The 20,932-nt window shown below is 42.6% G+C and overlaps 1 protein-coding gene across 1 annotated transcript; it reads left to right on the top strand.

Moving 5' to 3' along the window:
• The first annotated feature begins 16,622 nt into the window (after nucleotides 1-16,622).
• Nucleotides 16,623-18,096, top strand: SST (somatostatin). Its single transcript, XM_006741639.2, has 2 exons — nucleotides 16,623-16,883; nucleotides 17,726-18,096. Exons 1-2 carry the CDS (start codon nucleotides 16,746-16,748, stop codon nucleotides 17,936-17,938), a joined length of 351 nt encoding a protein of 116 aa, XP_006741702.1. The 5' UTR covers nucleotides 16,623-16,745; the 3' UTR covers nucleotides 17,939-18,096.
• The last annotated feature ends 2,836 nt before the right edge of the window (nucleotides 18,097-20,932 follow it).

The following is a 20,932-nucleotide window of genomic DNA, read 5'->3' as shown; positions in this document are numbered from 1 at the left end:
CTTCCCGTGGAGCAGAGAGCCTGATGTGGGGCTTGATCCCAGAACCCTGGGATCATGATCTGAGCTGAAGGCAGACACTTAACGACTGAGCCACCCAGGTGCCCCAAGAATAAATGTTTCTAACAGAATAAAATATGCAAAACTTTTGATAATGTGTGTGTGTTCATATATCAATAAGTGCTTATATAAGAGATAAGAAAGAGAAAAGCAGTCTCCGACATCTGGGAGCTGACGTTACCCTCACAGTTAGGCTGTGGTGCTAACCTGTTGAACATAAACAATTCATAAAACACCAACATCGACCAGATCACTCTGGGGTGATGCTGGATCAAGGCAAGCATAAGACCACTCTATAACTGTATCTGAATACAAATAGAAGCATGCACATTGTCCAAACTTCAAAAAATGACCAAATAACCCCCTATCATGGCCAATATGAATGGCTGCTATTTCTTTACCAGTCATACCTTCTGGCCTTCTAGATAAGAATAATTAAGATACCCCATCATAGAATTATCCCCACTTTCTGATAATATCCATTCCAGAGCACAGCCCACTTACACCAACCTTCCCCTACTTGGTACATGCCCCAGTGCTATAGTGTATCTTTTCTAATACCTTCTTACTGAGATGCTTCAAGGTTGCTAAGTGAATCCTTGCTCTTTTCAATGAGTCAAAAAACCCAACTTTGTTTAGTAACATATATGTTCTTGGAGGTCTTTGGCTAAAGGAAATTGACAAGGAGTCCATGGGGTGTTCAGATGTCTCCATGAACTCAAAAACAAAAATATACAGAAAGATTTTTTTCTGACTGTGAGATATTTAACTGAGAAAACCAAATAATTAACCAAGTAAAATAAAATTTAAGAATTTAGTTTTAAAAGGGTGTTTCTAAATCTTAGGGTAAAAATGAAATATATATATTTGCCTTTATTTAGAAATTAAGGAGCGTAACTTCATGTAAAAATTATTTCTGTTTTCATGCTTTGTAATCCCTTAACAACTTATTTTATAGTACTGGTAGACTTTTAAAAATTATATTTCCCACAAAAAGTTAAACAGTAGGGACACCTGGGTGGTTCAGTCGGTTAAGCATCCGACTCTTGATTTCAGTTCAGGTCATGATCTCAGGGTCATGAGATAGAGCCCCATGTCAGGGTCCACGCTGAGTGTGGAGCCTGCTTAAGATTCTCTCTCTCCGTCAACCTCTGCCGTCTACCCCTGTTCATGTTCTCTCTCTCTCTTTCTTCCTCTAAAAAAAAAAAAAAGAAAGAAAGTTAAACAACAAGTGTCTCTTCTAGTACTGATTATCTTCACATTTTTGGAAAATGTATTTTTACCATATTCTTACATCTATTTCAAGAATGTTACATAAGCTATTAATTCTTTTGGTAAAATGGGGAGAAATTTCACATACCTTCTTCCCTGCCAACTTGGATTTCCAGTTTTGTTAGAATGATCTAGTATTTTATAACTAAATTAAGAAAATCCTTTATGGCTTATATGGTTTCTTTTAAGAATTACATTAGACACATGCATTATGTTTCATAATATTAATTTAGGAATTGACTTTTAAATTCTACAATTTTATTTTTCCTTACCATCTTTATGCCAGCCCACTCCATTTTTGAGGTCTTTATTTTGATTTATTTTCTTCCTTTCATTTGAAGTACTTTTGTGAGAAATATTTTCAGAGAGGATCTGTGGTTGGTTTGGCTGTCTGAGATTTCTGTTGCTCTTATTTCACCAGAATAGCTTGGCTAAGTATTATATTCTGTGATCACAATCCTTTATTTTTTTTCTCTCAAAACGTGGTGACATTTTTCAGTGTCTTCTGGAATTTATTGAGACAGAAAAATTTTGTTATCAATCTAATGTTTCTTTTCTTTTACATTGCCTGATGTAATGTAAAATGTGTGTGTGTGTGTGTGTGTGTACAATAGCTTCACAAATCTTGTAGAGAATACAGTCTAGAGAGCTTCTAAGGTTTTGCTTGTTTTATTTCTTGTAGTAACGTCATTCACAGAGGAGAGGGAGGCATTTATTCTGATTCTTTAGATTGTCTTTATGTGTTTGAACTATAATTTTTCATACACTTAATGACTTTTCTCAGCTGATGCTTGCAGCAGGGAGATGGGGGGAGTGTTCTGTTAGAGACTGTGCCATGTCTATTCAAATTATTTGGTCTCTGACAAAAGGAGAAGAAAAATGCCTAATTTCCCAGAAGTTTTGTTTACTGGAAGAGAGGTCATGTTAACAAGGGGGTGGTAGGGAGGGAGCCGCCCTCAGATGCAGCCACCCTGCATGGCCATAGGAGCATGGCAAAACAGTCCTTTTCTGTATTTTGTTATAGATCAAGTCATAGGATCATCGCTTCTCTCACTGACTGCCATGAATACCTTATAAGAAGTTGGCTTTATTAGGCGGCACCCCCTTGCTTTACATTTCTGCAAATTTAATCCAAAATTAGTGCAGTGACTAGACAGTTCCTGTGTAGGGACCTGGTATAGTTCCAGAGGTGGGGTAGAGATTTGCCCCCAGTTTGCCTTGCCACTCCAGGCCTGGAAAGATGAGTTAGTGCTCTTCTGCTGGGGGAGCTGGTCTTTTCCTCTTACTCCTGAGGTGAACTTTTTTTTGCATATGGAGATACACAGATTGGTCCACATTCAGTGGCATTGTTCTTGCTACTGTATCATACCTATATCTCTCAGCATTTTGGGAATGTAACATTTGTGGTTCCCAATGAATACAGATCTCTCTTTACTTTGCATTTGATTATGCCAATAGGGAATTTGGAAAGTTTAGAAGGTTTGAGAATAGGTGCATTGGCTGACGTGTATCTCCTTGAACCTGAAGGTACAACTTCTAATTTGGATTTAAAAAATCTACTCCTGTAAACTAACTTGAATTTTCACTAGATCAAGATAGCGTAAATAAATAACCTAGATAGATTTAGATACATATTAGGTGATATTTAAGTAACCATTTTTTAAAAATTAGTACCTTGTATTTATGAATCTCTGGTCCTTCAAAGAGTTCCTTTCTTAGCTGTGGCCGAGCACTAGTTCTCTCCTAAAATCCTTTGTCCCCTTTTCCACAGTAATAGGATCTTAGCTGGCCACACAGACTTGCAGAATAAAGATTGCTTATCCCAGACCCCTTTGCAGGTAAGTATGGTTTTGTGACTAAGTTCTGGCCAATAGGATATAAGTTACACAGAAGTTACAGGTGAAAAGCTTTGGGGGAACTTCCTTAAAAGACAGTGTTTAGGTTACAGAAACAACAGTAACCACTTTGTTATCTTTCATGGCTGCTGAGAGCAGAAAGAACTCAAGTGAGGGCTTCTGATTGGGTGTCTCTCACGCAGTTGCAGCCAGTTGCTGGAACTGAAGCATGTAGGGCTGGCTGGGTAACTTTTTTCATGTAGTCCTGGGTCTCCTCCATGTGGGTTATTGGCCTTCCTCCCAGCAGGGCTGCAGTCAGACTGCCTGGTGGCTGAAGGTGTCAAGAATGAGTATCCCAGTGAGGAAAGCAAAGGTTAACATTTCTTTTATGACTTAGGTTGGCAATCACATAGTGCCAGTGTACCATATTCTAATCAGAACAATCACAAAATCTGCCCAATTTCAGAGAGAGGGCAAAGACCTCACCTTTCAATAGGAGTGTGTCAAAGGCACATCAAAAGAAGAACATATGGCGTGGGAGCTATTGTTAGAGCCATCTTTGAGAAATTTGGTCTCCCACAAATAATGACCATGTGTCCTTTGCTCTCCTCATCTTTCCTTTTTTTTTTTCAATCCAGCTGCCTCAACACAGATCTGCCATCTTTGGTCATGAGGCCAAAACCACACATGGCAGAGGAACAGATAGAAGTTACTTGGTACCTAATACAACCAAGTACCTTCTCAGCCATGGATCATCAACCTAGAATTTTATGCACCAGAGAAATAAACATCTTAGCTTAAAGCCACCCACTACTATTTTGAGTTTAGGTCACTTGGAGCTGAACTTGGCCACCAGAAACACATCAGTGTTCATTGGTCTGTACATTGGTCTGTACATTGGCACCTGAGTTCATTGGTCTGTACAGTGGCATCTGAGCCACACGGCACTATGTGTCGCTCCTCAAACACACCATGTATTTCTGCTGTTCCTGATCTCCAGCACACAGATCTCCAAGGCTGCAATTCTCTGGTCCTCATTCTTCACCAACGGCTGGCTTATTCTCTTCCTTTAAGTCCAACAAAAAAATTCTCATCTTTTAGGAAGCTGTCTCAGATGCCTAGAGATAGAATTAAGGACATCATCCCGCACATTCCCACAACCTGTTTCGTGAATCTGTACTTAACAAATCCATGCTGTTTTGGATGAGAGCTATTAGCATATCTTGGAATTTCCTGCTGCCTTGTAAATTTCTTGAGCATAAGGAGCATTTTGCATTTATGTTTATTGTCCTCTTGCTTGGCAGTTTTCTATGGCATCTACTTCAGTGCCCCTCATGCTCAATAAGGCTCAATAATTTTGTTCTATGAATCCCTATTCACTCTCTCCATGATGATAGGAGAGAATTTTGCATTCATAATTTTATATTATTTTTTTAAAGAGGGCTCTGCTTCTGGATTCATTTTTTCCTGGAAAATATGAAATGGGACATGTTCTCTGAGGAGCGAGTAGACATTGATAGAAGGAAATGTGCATGCATGTACTGCAGACACATGGAACAGGATGCACAGTTCAAGAGAGACTAAAGTGTACGGTCAATTTAGGGACTGGTGAGCACATGTATTTTCTGGAGGGTGAAACATCAATGGGAACCAAACCTGAAGAAGTTGAAACCATATTCCTGAGAGCCTCAAAAACCTGAACAAGGAGTATGGACTTTTTTTTTAGAAGATAGTGATTTGCATTTGGAGGTTTGAAGGGAAACAGTGATATCATCAGATGTGTATTTAGAAGTTGAATCAGACCAAGCATGTAGAATATATTTGAAGGAACTGTGTTGGGGGTTGGGGAAGAGAGCCAACAATGGAAGGCCATTTAGGAGTTTTTTAAAATAGTTCATAACAGACATAGTATGGTCCTGAATTAGAGTGGTGGCCCACTATGACAACAATGGAGAGAAACAGAAAAGAAACACATATCTATAAAATTCACAAGATATGATTACTTAAATGTGCCATCAAAAAGGAGAGGGAGAGAAATATGATATGAGAAGAGGTAAATTTAGGCATTATTGGGGTAAATGTGATAGTTGAAGACACTAGGGTCAACATTAATTCAATATTTGACCAAAATTTTGTGAACACTTCATATGTCCCAGGCAATCTTTAGGTAGACCAAGATTGGAGGACATAGTCTCTACTGTTGAGGAAAACCCTTTTGCAAAGAGACAGACATGCAAACAAACTACTGCTAGACAATGAGGTAATTGCTACAATGAAATGAAACAAAACAACACACAGATAGTCCTCTTGTCTCAGGAAAATTTAGATGTATGGGTCTGCCCCTTTGGGTTATGGGTTCTAGAAGGAAAAAGCCATATGTGGTTTGCATCAATCCTCTGGAGTTGCCAAGAGTACATCAATGCAGAAATTCCCAACCTCTTTTAAAGAAGAAAATGGGATTCTGGAAAGATCTGGAAGACATAGCTTTCGGTGGGCATGGAATCTGAGGACTGAAGGGTCCTAGAAGGATGTTGCTGGTTGCAGGAATCTTTTCTTACTAGAGCTCATCTCACCTCTCCTTGGATCTCAGAATGCAGCTTTCCTGCTGCACTGGTCCTCTTTTAGGAGCCCTGAGCTGACTCTGTTGCCTTTGACCCCTGCTGTTACATGTTGCCTAGCCAAAGGGTTTATTTTTTTCCCAGGGCATGGCGTTGGTTCTTCAGTTTACCAGAAAAGCTTTATGACTAGGAAGTGCAGAAGTAGGGTGAGAGGAAGACAGCAAAAGAAGAAGATGGTATAAAAAGGTTGAAAGCTGAGTGGATTTCCCATAATGCTGTGGGAAGGAGAAAACCCAAAAACCCTCCATATTTGTGTTGTCAGCATTCAGATAAATACCCACATACTACCAATTCACTCTGAGGTTTGGGCAAATCATTGCATTCCTCCAGGATTTTATCAGCACACCCACCCACCACTCCTACGGCCGCACTAGGCCTGGTTTCCAGTTTGACCAACTGATTTATTCGGACATAGAGGAAGTTCCCAGGGAAAAAATTCCACTGTGTATGTAAGTGGGATTCAGTTGATTCAGATATGTCTGTCTGAAGGGGGGTGGGGTGGGGTCTTCCAATAGCAGCCAAATTGCAAAAAGAAATTCTAAAGCCCCTTAATAGAACCTACCCTTTGGAAGAAAACATCTGGAAGGATGAGCCTGACTCTATGATGGGGCCTGAGGTTTGGAGCGGGAGGAGGGATGCAGGTACAAAGGGTAACTGTGACTTGAATCCTGCTCTGTCTGGTCCCCTCAAAGCTGAGGGAAAAGAGAGGCTTGGTTAGTCTGTTAGTTTCTTATGGCTGCTGGATCAAATGACCACAAACTGGTGGCTTCAAATAACAAAAATGTATTTTCTTGCCATTCTGGAGGGGCAGAGGTCTGGAAGCCAAGTGTCAGGTCACAATTCCTCCAAAAGGTCTAGGGTCCTGTTTTTCTTGCTTCTTCCAGCTTCTGGTAGCTGCTGGGGCTCGTGGGCTGGTGGACCCATCCCTCCGATCGCTGTTTCTGTTTCACATAGCCTTCTTTTCTGTGTCTTCTCCTCTTAAGTCTCTCATTGTCTTTGGATTTAGGGCCACCCAGATAATCCAGGATGATCTCATATTGACATTCTTAATTACATCTGCAAAGATCCCTTTGTCAAATAAGGTCACATTCACAGGTGTGGGGTTTAGGATGTGGACATAAGCTTGTAGGGGCCACCATTCAACCCACTATAGTTAGCAAACACTGTTGTTTCTACAGCCAGGGGCCAAGTTGCTTAACAGCGTAGACTCCTGGCTATTAAAACAGCAGTAAGACCTTCTAAAAAGATGGAAGGCAGAGGGTGAGGAAGGAGACGAGAGGGGAGCACCAGCCCCCCAGGGCAGCAGGGCCTGGTGTCTCATGCTCCATGAGGCTGTGCAGCCATGGAGAAAGCAGCAACCTGGAATTTCCGAGGGTCCAGGCAGAGTGCAGTGCACGTGGGCCATGGTCCAAGGTAGTGTGTTTCAAACCAAGGTTTACGACTCAGAGTGAGTTGCACAGTTAATTTAATAGGGCATGACCAGCATTAAAGACAAAAAGAAATAGAAAATACCCAGAGTTTATTACCAGTAATAAAGGTAAGTATTGTTGTGAGAAACGTGTGCAGAGGTGTATGTGTGCACTGGATTATGACGTAAAATGTTTTCCTTATGTTGGTTGCAGCCAAAGTTTGAGATCCACTGGTATAAGAGCCTCGGGCATGGAACTGCAGTGGTCCAGGGAAGTGTCCTTGGTTCTGGGCATAACATTGGGAAAGATGGGTCTGAACCCACACAGCAGTGAGTGATGGCAGGAACAGCTACAAAAGGGAGTTCTCGACACACGTGAGATATCCTCGGGGGGCCTCCCCCTCATGGAGGGACCTTGCAAAGGCACTGACAAGTGGGTGAAAAGGGCGATTAGGTAGGTCAGTGATTCTGAGACCAGCTGTAAATGGGATGTCGATTGTGAGTACAGTTCACGAGGTTGGAGGGCATTCAGATAACATATAGGAGGATGGTTTGTATTAGATCTGCAGTTTTCAAACTTAGTTTTCCCTTCAGGCCTTTTGTTGCTATGAAACTCTGTGGCAGAATCCTGTGCAGAGGCACAGAATCTCTGCAACATGCCCTTCCCCTGTCCTGGCAGTCCCTGAAGCCTGTGCGCAGCAAGCCCTACGCCTAATTTGGGAAGCCTGTAATGACTAACACTGGCTAGGAAGGTGTCTGTAGTCCCTTCCAGTACAAATTCTTTGATTCTATGGCTCAGACAATATTCTGTGTCATTTATCAGATTGTGACTTCTCGAAGCCAAGATGGAATTTTGGTCATCTCTGAATCCCCAGCACAGCACTTGCCACAAAGTGTTCAATAATTGAGTGTTTGATGAAAGTGGGTCTTTTTTGCCTACTTCTTTGCAACTCTGGGACCAGTACAGTGCTCTCTGCAAAGTGGGCGCTTTTTAAAAGTTGGTGGACTAACTGAATAAAATCCTGCCCTAAAATTGTAGGTGAAGCTGTCGTGTACCAATGCAGCCAGCAGAGGGCAGAAGAGTTCAGTTTAACAAGATCTTCCTCCCCCGGGAGCCAAAGCAGCCAAGCTCAGCCATAGCGGGGAGAGCAGGTCTGTTTGTTTTATGGGATTAGGAAATGCACAACCAGAAAAGGATGGAGACACAAAGCACGAAGGCCTGACACATTAACCCCCAAAGACAGGGCAGGAGCTGCCGATCTTTATAAAACGACTTCAACCACTTAGGTAGAAGAGATTCAAGGAACTTCACAGCACACTTGATATCACAGAAAGGGCATAGAACTAAGAGAACAGAGGTTGTGACTCTGAAACCACTCATGTGGCCTTGAGAGAGACCTCTCCCTTCTCTTGACTTCAGTTTTTCCGTATGTAAACAGACCGGATGATTTTGAAGGTCCTGGTGTGTGGTCGGGTCCAATTCTGGCGCCCGTTCTGCCTCTGCCCTCAGCTCTTGGGATGATGTCAGGAAAGACAATGAAGCAGGTGCTTTGCACCGCCCCCAAGGCAAAGCCACGCCCACAATGCTCAGGTGCTGCCCAAAGTGGGCACAGGAGTTGAAAAGGATTGTTGGGGATGACTGAGTAAAGAGGATGAGAGAGAAGGTAGACAGGGGCAAGAGCAAGGAGGGGAGGAGAGAAAAGGAAGAAAGACACAGCCTGTGCATCAGAAACTTCGTAGATGGGACCCCAGCATCTAGGCTTTGAAAATGTTTCCTAGGCAATGGTGGTGTGAAGCCAGGCTTAAGAATCATCAGTCTAGACTAATACTCATAAATTTGAGTGTGAGGAAATTGGAGCAGCTGTAGGGCTACTTGCCCTCCACAGGGCATCTCTGTGTTTATATAGCCCCTACCAAACGCTTCAAAGGGCAGGTCTTAGGATCAGTCCGGAGAGGAGCTTCACCATCTGTTCTGCACTATTTCAGGGGACAGGGCTCCGGCTTCTCGCCTCACTTCTGAGACCCAGCTCCTCCTCGGATGGCTGCATGGGAAAAATGCATGGAAGACCCCAGATTTAACACCCTGTTTTTAGGGGGGAAAAAGGTAAAGAGAACTGAGAGATGTTCTCTGGGTGGCACCGTGGGGCAGAGCTCAGTTCAATGTCATTTCACTGGGGGCCCTGAACAGAAATCATAGATCAATAAGTGGGAGGCTTCTGGAAAGGCTGATGGACCGACAATGAGAAAGGGAAATTGAGAGGAGAATTAGGGGCAAAGTTTCCTTATCTGCCTCTAGTGGGAGAGGAAATGGAGTGGCATAAAGAGTTGTGACATCAGCCCAGCTGCACACTGCGTAACCTGGGCCCTCTGCTACCTTGTCCACTTGCGACTAACACACTCCATCAAATGTGAGACACTACACAGACATGAGCTTGCATTGTTATTCACTCCTATGGTGTACCAGGGACAGATGCCTATTTCAGTGGTCATGGATGTGTCCTCTTTAGCCTTTCAAGAGATGTAAAAATTCTTAAATTTTCAGTGACTATATTAACATTTTTGTATTATGCCTTCACTTTACTCTTAGCATATAGGAGCAATTATACTGAGCAGTGTTTAAAGGTTTCTCTTTCTGAAGCTCGGAGATGAGAAGCGGAGAGTATCAGCAGTCTAGGGTTGGGGTATGCAAAAGTATGCAAAAAAAAAAAAAGACTATTTTCTTTTCTTTTCTTTTTTTTAAGATTTTATTTATTTATTTATTTGACACAGAGAGAGAGAGGGAGAGCACAAGAAGGGGGAGAAGCAGGCAGAGGGAGAGGGAGAAGCAGGCTCCCTGCAGGGCAGGGAGCCCGTTGCAGGGCTTGATCCCAGGATCCTGGGATCATGACCTGAGCCAAAGGCAGCCACTTAACCAACTGAGCCACCCAGGCACCCCAAGAGACTATTTTCTAATAGTCATCAGTTATGTGAGGTTCATGATGTTTATCCTACCTGGAGAATCCATAGAGACCTCACAGATAAGGAGAAAGAAGTATATCTTCACCCTTATTTTTTATGGACTACTCTACTTCACATTTTTATGGTTTCTGAGGAGGATACAAACACAGCTGAGACAAGGTTTCTGCTCTTCTTACGGACTCCCAAGGAATGGAAATATAAAGTGATCTGTGAGAGTCTCTACTAGGGGCACAGGAGAAGGCCATATTGATTCTAAAAGACTCTTGTAAACATCTTAGAATAAGCTGTCTTATGTTAACAGAGATGTTCCAGGTGGAGGGACGTTCATGCACATAAAAATGGGTACAAGAGACTTCAGGGTGTGTACAGAATGAGCAGGTGGCTGGGGATACCAGGAGGGCTGGGATACAGGGAGTGACACAGAGTGAGACTGACCAGGAAAGTCAGGGGCTGAGGAAACATGACTGTCAGGCTGATCTGCTTGCATTTAAACTGCTTGGCACTGGGGAGTCGTTGAAAAATTTTGAGCTGGAAAGTGACAAGATAGAGACCAGATAGAGGAATTCTGCAAGAGACCAGTCTGAGATGTCACCACCCACTCCTCCTCATGGAAAAAGTTAACCTTACAGGCTTCATTCATTAATCCTCTCACCCTTCATTATCTAATGCAGTCACATTAAGCCAGGCTTTGTAGAAGTTGGTAAAAGCCAATTTGGCAGGAAAGTCTGACTCCTCTATCATCAGCATCTGCAGAAGTGTGAGCTGGGACTCTTCCAGCTGAAATCCAGCCCAACAGAAGCCCTTAGGGGATTGCACGTTTTTATTCTTGTTCTCCGTGGCAGTAGGGTTGCTATAGAAGGAAGGGTCCCTATGGAATTCTCCTGTTCTCTACCATTCAGCAAGAAGTCTACATGCTTACTGTAGACTGCCTCCATCCCCAACACCACAAGCCACCATGTCTGCCCTCTATTGGCTGGGTCACTTACTCCAAATCGGTTTCCTCCCAAATTAAGTCAAACCTTGAGCAAACTGTAAATCTAAAAGACAATTCGATAAATGAATTCACACTAAAGTGTTAATAGCTATGGAGTTTAATGTCTGTGTCTCCAAGGACAAGTATACAAAAGAAAAGAGACCATTTTCTTTTTTTTTTTTAAGATTTTATTTATTTATTTGACAGAAAGAGACACAGCAAGAGAGGGAACACAAGCAGGGGCAGTGGGAGAGGGAGAAGCAGGCATTAGAGAATGTCTGGATCAGCCCCCGATGTGTGGCTTGATCCTAGGACCTGAGCCGAAGGCAGACACTTAACGACTGAGCCACCCAGGCGCCCCAAAGACACTATTTTCTAAAGGATGAATTCCAGTACCCCTGTGCTGCATTTCTATGGAAGAGATTTTCCTGGGCCTTCAAATCACATGTCCCCAGTGTGAAACAGTCCTGCCTCTCTTATAGGTCAGAGCATCAGCAGGGACACTCAACTCCCAAAGCCTGGCTCATTAATATCACCCCTTGGCTTAGGACTGGCTATGTTGGTCTGAGTAACAATAACAAAAACAGGCCTTTATTTTTTATCATGTGTTATGGGTTACCAAGTACTTTCCCTTACATTGTCTAATCTGGTTCTCAAATCCTATTTTAGCAAAAGCAAGGATTATTAGGCCCATTTGAAGCAGGAGAAAACTGAGAACTTAGGTCTAGGGCCTCAGACATCCAAGCCAGGGCTCTTTCCACTATTCCATGTTGCTTCTCCCACTGCCTGAAATTCTCACCCTCTTTTTTTTTTTTTTAAGATTTATTTATTTATTTGAGAGAGAGAGAGCACATAAGCAGGAGGGGCAGAGGGAGAGGAAGAGAATCTCGAACAGACTCCGCACTGAGCACAGAGCCAATGCAGGGCTCCATCTCATAACCCTGAGATCACGATCTGAGCCAAAACCATGAGAGTTGGACACTTAACTGACTAAGTCACCGAGGCGCTCCTCTCACCCTCTTCTAATTAAGAAATAAAATGGCTTTCCATTTGCAAAATGTCCAGAAATCTTTGTCGGAAATCTATTTCCTGCACTCTCAGGAATTTGTGGACTTTGAAGGCATTTTAGAGAATGTCTGGATCAGTCTTTTGGGGTTACCAATGGTTCTTCTCATTCCTTAACTTGATATCCAAACAAACCATCAGCATGTCCTTCAAACCTAATCAGTCCCCATTTCCTTCATGGCTACCACTCTAGCCCCAAACACCATCTTCCCTTGCCTGAATTAGTCTGGAGAATAAGCCCCCCAATAACAAGCACAAACCACCTCCTCTTCCAAGGAGACAGACCCTGGGTGTTGGCTGTAGGAGGCCTGGGTTGGGGAGGAATGAAATGCCTCAATGCTAAGCCAACCAGTTGGGCCACGGCTGTCTAAGGGGAATGTGTCCCTTTCATTCTGACTCCTCTTTTCTCTTAAATGGTTCTTAGGCTCCTAAGTTATCTCTCTGCTTCTATGCCTGCCCTCCTACAATTAATTCTTCACTCAGCAGAAGGTATTACTTTTAAAATATCAAATGAGGTCAACCCCTTACTCAAACCCACCCTCCCCAGGAAAGGTTTCCTTAACACAGCCTTCAAGGCTCTATGTGATCTGGCTCCTGCCTGCCTTGCTGGCCTCATCTAGCCCTCTCTGATTCACCTACTCTGTTCTAGTGCCCTGACTTTGTTGCTGATATTTGAATGTACCAAGCATGCTTCCACCTCAGGGTCTTTGCACTGACTGTCCTTCCACCTGACAAGGAAATGTCTTGTTGCAGATATTTGCATGGCTAGCTCCTTCACCTCGTTCAGGTACCTGTTTAAATAGTTCCTCCTTAGAAGAGTATTCCCTAGCCATCGCACTCTGTATCTTGCTTTAATCCTTATCAATTTGGACACATATTAATTAATTATTTGATGTGGTTATGTTTTGTCTCCCTTAGTAGGACTTTGTCTATCTAGTTCACTGCTAAATCATTGACCACTCAAGCAGTGCAGATTCTCAGTACTTATTTGTAGAAAGAATTTGAGTGACTCAATTTTACAGAGGGAGAAACTGAGGTCCAGAGTGGGGAGGGCAGGTCAGTAGAGAAGCAAGACTCAAGAGGCAGTGTTCATTCTAACAGGCCTGTGAAATGTTCACTGCACTGGCCTCCTCCTTCATATTACATAAAAGCCAGATTCTTTTTCTATATACAGTCCTCATTTTGAGAAACAGCATTTTTATATTACAATACAGCCTAGTTTGTCCCTTTACTTCCTCAAACTTAAACTCTTTGATTATCAAGGCTGGAAGGAACCACAAAAATTACCTATCAAGCCTTTTATCTTGCAGGTGAGGAAAGCAATGACCAGAGAGGAAGCTGGATCACGGCAGAACCAGACCTGGAGCCCTGGTCCCTCATCTCCCTGTACAGACACTTTCTACTTTCTTGCCTTGCTTAAGATTGAGCGTCTATATCTGCTCACAATTTTACTGTTTCTCATTAAAATGGGTTTCTGTGTCTCATATTGGCAGGTAGTCACCCCCAAATGTACATTTCACAGGGTGGTGGGAAATCGTTTCCATGTATCTATCACATGGAAGAGGCCTGGATGCCTTCTATAAACACTTGTATCCTGGTTGCAGGCTGCCCAGCCAGGTATCTCTGGCATCCTAAGAATAGGGGGGAGGGTGAAAGGTTCTAACACGGAGTAACACCCTCCCTCTGACCTTGCCACTTCCTGGCTGCGTGCCTTTGTGCAAGGCACTTATGCTCTCAGGCCCTCAGTTTTCTTCTTTGGGAGATAGGGCTAGCATGCCCTAATGTGCAGATGAGGAAGTACTTTGTGAACCACAGAGAGCTGCATAAGGATGGGGGGGGGGGGTGATTCCTGGTTACCAAGGTCTGAAATAGCTCCCCAGTACAACCACAAACTTCTCCCCCTCCCAGTCTTTGGAACTTGGGAGAGAAGCCCTGGGGGTTGACTGCTGAGGGCTTAGGTTGGGGAGGTTTGAAGTACCTTTGGGCTGAATCAACCTGTAAGCAAAGCTTGGCCATGGGGGCTTTTAAGGAAGAATTCCTGTCCCCTTTCATCCTGGCTTGTCCTCTTCAGTGGTTCTTAGATGCCTAACAATGCAAGGATTATAAAACAAAACCAAACAAAAACAAACCCCAGAAGTCAATCCATCCACAGTCCCAGCACTTCAGCTGGCATGTGAAGGAAGCAACCCAGACCTCACTATTCCCAAATAAGTATTTAAATAGCTAGACTATTTTTCCTGAGAAGCAGCCAAGAAGGGGGGAGCTGAGGTAGGGAGAGGCTAGAGGCAGAGGCTGGGGTAGATATCAGCCAGGCTGGGTGGGAAGGGAAGTGCAGAGAAGGAGAGAAAGAGCCAGATCAAACCAGACTGAAGTCAGAAAATGAGGGCAGAGAGGGGGAGCTGCAAAGAGGAGTGAGAAAGGGGGTGTAGAGAGAAGACAAAAAGATAGAATAAGAAAGATCCTGAGAGAGAAATTCAGAGAAAAGTTAGGGAAAATGAGGAAGAGCAAGGACAGAGGAAGAGGATAAGGACATGGGAGGAGAGGAGCAGGAATCTGGGGAGGGGAGGTCAAAGAGACACCAGAGCACAGAGCAAGGGAGTGGGGCTGCTATTTGTTCCTGGGCCGGCTGCTGTTAGAGGAAAACTCCTTCTCTACTCAGTGGGGCTGCCAAGGGCCAAGTCTTGGCCAGAGGAGATGTGAGATTATTGGGGGGGGTGCCTGTGGATAATTGGGCTGATATAACTAGGTTCTGAGTCCCCTGTCAGGGGCCAAGGAGGTTTCAGGATCTGTAGAGAAAATAACAAATAGTTCCTAGGTTGGGTTCTTCTGCCCCAGATTCATTGCTCTCCCAAACTATTCCAACACATGTGAGTGACCTTTTAATGCCCCAGTGTGGTTAGCCTTGTCTGGACCTGCCAAGCCCTGGAAACTTCAGCATTCCTTGCCGTGCATTCTCTCATAGCCTTGGCTTATAGACACAAAAGGAAATGGTGACAATTCTCCAAGCCATTCAGGACACCTCCCAAACCCTCCTGCCTTCCAACATTGTGGTTTTGGTCTAAGTATTGAGAATATGCACAAGATGCATGGCTGGTGACAGGATCGGCCAAGTTCTTTGATTCACTTGGTTTCTGGAGACACAGAATATCTTTTTAGCTTTTTATGAGCTTGAAGGACATACAATGTCAGCCCTGGAAGAGCCAGCAGAGATCATCTTGTCCATGCCAGGGCATTAGCTAGTCTTTCCTTGATAACAAATTATTTTTTTTTGTTGGGGGGGGAGCTGTTGAAACTCCGATCTGGACACCAAACATCCAACCAGACTACAACCAGAATTCTAGGACAGCATTTCTTAACCTTCCTTTTTATGTGTGTGGGGAGCAGGGGAGTGCTGGATCTAACCAAGAGTCTGTTGATTCTTTTCCCACATAGACACAGAATAGTGGTCACATATGTTCAGGGGGTTCTTGGACTTTTGCATGTCCAGAGTGGGGGTCCCTGACCTAAAACTTCTCCTACTGGCCAGGAATCTGATAGATACCTTAGAGCTCAGTGAAAAGAACCCTGGTCTTGGAGTGTGGAGATCTTGCCCTAGCTGAAGCTATGCAATATATGGGCCAGAGCATTTCACTACCCATCACTAGACTCAGCAGCTCAAACTCTGAGGTTTATAGATGGTTTCTGAGATCACTTTCCAGCTCCAGGTTTCTAGGCACCAAAATGAAGTCAGTCTCACTTTTTAAATATTTGGTATATTTTGTCACAGTAGAAAGGCAGGCAGACCAGAAATCTTGTAGCTGCTGAGAAAGAGGGATGGAGGGTGAGGCTAAGGTACTTTCTCCTCCAGTGTAGGGATAAGTGAAATTCTTTTAGAATCCATCACATCTTAATCCCTGAGACTTTTTTACAGAGATAATGGAGAAAGAAATGATTCACTCCTAACATCCACATTCCAGTCTCAAATCCGTTTTTAGAAGAATTATTCTGAATGCCCCCTTCTCACATGCAAATACTTCTGCATTTGTCGGGCCCTCTTAAAATGTTTGATATGATGAGAGACTGAGCTGTCTGGGTACATTTACGTGTCTGCAGCGGTGTGTGATGGAGCATTTGCCTCCTCCGAGGCTGTTTGAGCGTGTGTGTAATTTAGTGTGTGCATGTGCATATGTATGAGTGAAATAATGGAATATGTGTGTGCATAGCAGTGACCGAATATAAAAGATTGTATAGATACTGTGGTATGTGTAAAATCATGTGGGCCTGTGCGGCTGCAGGATTATCATTTTTTTCTTTTTTTAAGTAAACCACTTTGGATTGTGTAGCCTCCTCTTACTTCTGTGATTGATTTCACGAGGGTAATGGTGCGTAAAAGCGCTGGTGAGATCTGGGGGCGCCTCCTAGTCTGACGTCAGAGAGAGAGTTTAAAAAGCGGGGAGCCAGTGGAGAGCACACAAGCCGCTTTAGGCGTCGCGAGTTTCAGAGCTATCGCTGCTGCCTGCGGATCCTCTCCTAGAGTTTGACCAACCGTCGTCTCGCTCGGCTTCCCCGGCACCGCCGAGATGCTGTCTTGCCGCCTCCAGTGCGCGCTGGCCGCGCTGTCCATCGTCCTGGCTCTGGGCGGTGTCACCGGCGCGCCCTCGGATCCCCGACTCCGTCAGTTTCTGCAGAAGTCCCTGGCTGCTGCCGCGGGGAAGCAGGTAAGGAGACTTCCTCGACGTCTTCTTTTCCCTCTCCCGAATCCCTCAATCTTCTCTTAGCCTTTACCTTACCCCTTTGGGTGGATTTAGGAGGTGCTCCTGAAGACTTTCGGTGCTTTTCTGGGTCCCTCCGCTCCCAAAGCTCTCAGGAAAACTTTCAAAGTCCAGAATCTCCTCTTACCTCTTTTATTTTTTCTGATCAGCGCAGTCGGTCACAGTTCAGGTAAGTTCTTTGGCATTCAAGAAAATCCCAAGACCCGGGTAGCTGAGCACGAAGGGATGAGGCATCCATCCCCCCGTGTTGAACGCGGAGGTGCTGGCCCAGGTGCTGAAAGCGTGGACCTCTGAAGGCTATCTTCCTCAGCAGTACCTCCCTCCCATGCTGCTAAAGGGCACTCTACAGACAGAGCACAGTATGTTTAAGATTGTGAAAGGTCTCATTCCCCAGAGTTAACTTAGCAAAAACGGTAAGAACAATTCCAGTTTGTAGCTCATTCAGTTTTGTTGGAACTGAATTAAACAAACTGTTAGCACGGTTTTATCTTTGCAAAACTGTATTAACAATCTACTATTTCTCCGTGTATGTGTGTGTTAAGTCTATAGAGGCAGGAAACTTGCAGAAACATTTGAGTTTTTCAAGCCTTTCTATGTAACTTGGTGATTATAGCAACTACCCTTATTTTTATATCAACTGATTTTAAGTGTGACAAAAGTGCACAGCTATGAAAATTGGGTTTTGGGTGTAGCTGAATCTGCTTTCCAAATTAGGCTTTTTTCATTTCTTTTTCTCTATCATCGCCATCCTCATCCCCCCCTCTCTGTGTCCTTTCTACCCTATACAGGAACTGGCCAAGTACTTCTTGGCGGAGCTGCTGTCTGAACCCAACCAGACAGAGAATGATGCCCTGGAACCTGAAGATTTGTCCCAGGCTGCTGAGCAGGATGAAATGAGGCTGGAACTGCAGAGATCTGCTAACTCAAACCCTGCCATGGCACCCCGAGAACGCAAAGCTGGCTGCAAGAATTTCTTCTGGAAGACTTTCACATCCTGTTAGCTTTATTAATTATTGTTGTCCATATAAGACCTCTGATTCCTTTCCTCCAAACCTCATCCCTCTTCCCTAATCCCCCAGTCCTCAGCAAGACCCTTGCATTAGAAACTGAAGACTGTAAATACAAAATAAAATTATGGTGAAATTATGAAAAACAAGAATTTGATTTCTCATTGTGTATCTTTTTGTTCAATAATATGGAATTAGCTTCAGTTGTGATTTCAGTAAAGTTACTTGAGATAGGCACTCCAAATCTCACAGACATACTATTTAAAATTCCCTGTGGTAATAAAGGTTCTGTCCTAGATGGAAACACTTATAGTTTGGGTCATTTCAATCTGAAATAATTTCAAATAACTCTATGAATTCTAACTTAATCCAATGGTAATTATAGGGAAAGGCTGCCACAAATATCAATTACATATTAAATACACTTAAAATTAGATATTGAAATGAATATTTATGGGTAAGTGGGTAAGCAGGCTGAAATGTCCAAATATCCACCAGGCTAATATGTAAAATATATGAAAAATGGAAGGGAAAAATCATTTAGAAGCTGAAGGAAAGAAGCTGGCTTAAATAGCTAAAATGAAGTTCTGAGCCTTTAAAAATTGTTTCTTATTTGTGGACATTTATCTACAAAAACACCACTGCTTTTAGATCTTCCTTGACAATCCTCTCTATAACTGAACAAGGCTAAAAGACTGCCCATGTTTTAAAAGTAAGCTCTTAAATTTTTTTCTCAGAGGAAAATATTACTTTTGTTCTAAGTTTCCAAGTGAGAGTAGTATGGGTTGCAAAAAATGTGTGTTGGTTTACTCAGTGAATGCTATACATTAAAGGTATTGGAGCACAATATCGTAATTGCAAAATAACTGAAGAAAAGATCTCAAGCCTTTTGATTTGATTAGAGAAAGCATCAAATAAAAATGCAAGCTGTAATAAAAGCACTCAATACATGCTAGCTATTATTATTAACATTATAATGACATACTGAATGGTACCGCTCAAGATAGAGATTAAAACATTGCTAATTTAACTCACAGAGACTCTAAATAGATGTCCCTTCAGGGATGTACGTTTTCACTATCAACTGTATTCCTGAATAGCTGCAGTAGAACAATAAACCAATATAAATACATAAACTCAACATAGATCCCCATAGTGTGAGCTTACTGATGACAGCATACAAACATCCACGAGGGACTTCATATTTTATAGAAAATACTTGTGTTAGATAATATACATTTTAATATGAATGTGGCTTAGTAGAATTAATTCCTGAACAGCTGATTAAACAAGAGAAAATCCAAGCCACTTCATTAATCTCTGTGAAAACAGAAGACCCTTTCAGGTTCTGGTGCATCTTTAATTTACAAGACATTTAAGAGGGAATTAATGAGTGTCCGGTTAGGGGATCTGTCTGTGTTAAATGCCTTACGAACATCTGGCTACCAGTCAACTCGGTGAAGTAATAGAATCACATTATTATGATTAAAGCACAGAAGAGAACACAACTTAATTGTTTTCTTTGCAGTGCATAGATTGTATGAGTGCCTGGGGATCTTAACTTTTTAGTATCATCTTTAGTTGTCAATTCCCAATAGCAGTATGAAAATAATTGGCAAGAATTATGCAACCATGAGCCCACATATATATTTATTCTTTATTTAAAGCCTAAATTGAATGGAGCATTTGATCAAGGTTAATTATCTTTCAGCCTCGGTTTTCCCACCTTCACAAGTGGAGGGTTGTACTGGGAAGGAGAGACATATCTCTTCTGGATGTGACTGACATTCTGTGCTTCAACACTGACAAAAGGGCCAGAGAGGTACTGAGTTTTTACATTTTAATTAATATATGGGACATAGCTCTTTTTTTTAATATATGGAAGCTTTTATTTTTTACTTCCTATTTAGTTCATTTGCATTCTTCCTAAGTTTGATTCACTGAAAGAGTCTAACATTCCAGCCTGTTTATCATCTAGCCACAATGAACCATTTAGATTATAATTTCCTTCCTCCCTGCCACAACCACAGACTTCAGCAATCCTCAACCACCTGCTACTTCTAATAATGGGAGGGCTTGAGTAAGGTACTCTTCTTTTCTGGACCTTAGTTTCCCCACCTAAAAATAGGCATACTAATGGAATCAATTCCTTAGAGTTATGAGGATCCAACAGACCATGTATTGAAAGTTCATAGTACATAGTAAGTAGCTGGTAAGCACTGAATGTTAGTGGTGTTAATTTTGTTGTCACTGTGCTATGCTTCCTAGTGCCTCTTTATTTGCCTTTGCTGTGTCTTGTCATTTCCACAGGTCCAAATGTAACCCAACCATCAAGACTTATTTTATATTCTTCTTGCTTCATAAAATTCTTTCTTTATACCCTCAACTGGGATAGCTCCCTTCTCTGAGTACTTAATCTGCATCTCTTCCATGGTGCTTATTTATCTCTTCCTCCCCTTTATCATAGCTGTATGAATGTATGTAAGAGAATAAATATTTGTGTGTAAAGTTCCAGTGAGTAGATGTATGTCTAATTCATAGGTATAGTTCACTCAGTATCTCATAGAGTGTTTTGTACATAGTAGGTTGTCAGTGTTCATTAAAGAATAAATGGTCTATGAGTAGTCTTAAGTGACACAAATCTCTATTTACTAGGTGACAACATTCTTTCTTAATGCTTTAGTTGGCAGGGGAAAGTGACATTAGTGGCTATTCTATGTGATGTTGGTGTGACACCAGAAAGATAAAGCACATGGTTTTGATTTTAATAGCCATGGTAGCATGTGATTAGCAGACTACCTATTTTGGAAGTTTCAATCAGTTCAGTTTTCTTTAACCATCTTACAAAGTTCCCCAGTAAGGCTGCTTTACTATCGACCAACCATTTACAGAGAAAAGGATTCAGTAATACTTCTTTCACATTTGTTATTTCAAGATCATGCACATTCATTTTTGATCCTAATGCAGGATCAATTTTCTTGGCCTTGG

Source organism: Leptonychotes weddellii, chromosome 1 (genome assembly GCF_054177405.1).
Source record: "Leptonychotes weddellii isolate Sample4059 chromosome 1, ASM5417740v2, whole genome shotgun sequence".
Taxonomy (NCBI): domain Eukaryota; kingdom Metazoa; phylum Chordata; class Mammalia; order Carnivora; family Phocidae; genus Leptonychotes; species Leptonychotes weddellii.
The sequence above is the reverse complement of the archived record's forward strand: the minus strand, read 5'-3'. Positions and strand labels throughout refer to the sequence as shown.

Bases quoted from the DNA above. Each gene is read 5' to 3' on its own strand.
- SST (XM_006741639.2), top strand. From the start codon at position 16,746: ATGCTGTCTTGCCGCCTCCAGTGCGCGCTGGCCGCGCTGTCCATCGTC. The intron at 16,884-17,725 runs GTAAGGAGACTT...TACCCTATACAG, and splicing joins CTGCTGCCGCGGGGAAGCAG to GAACTGGCCAAGTACTTCTT.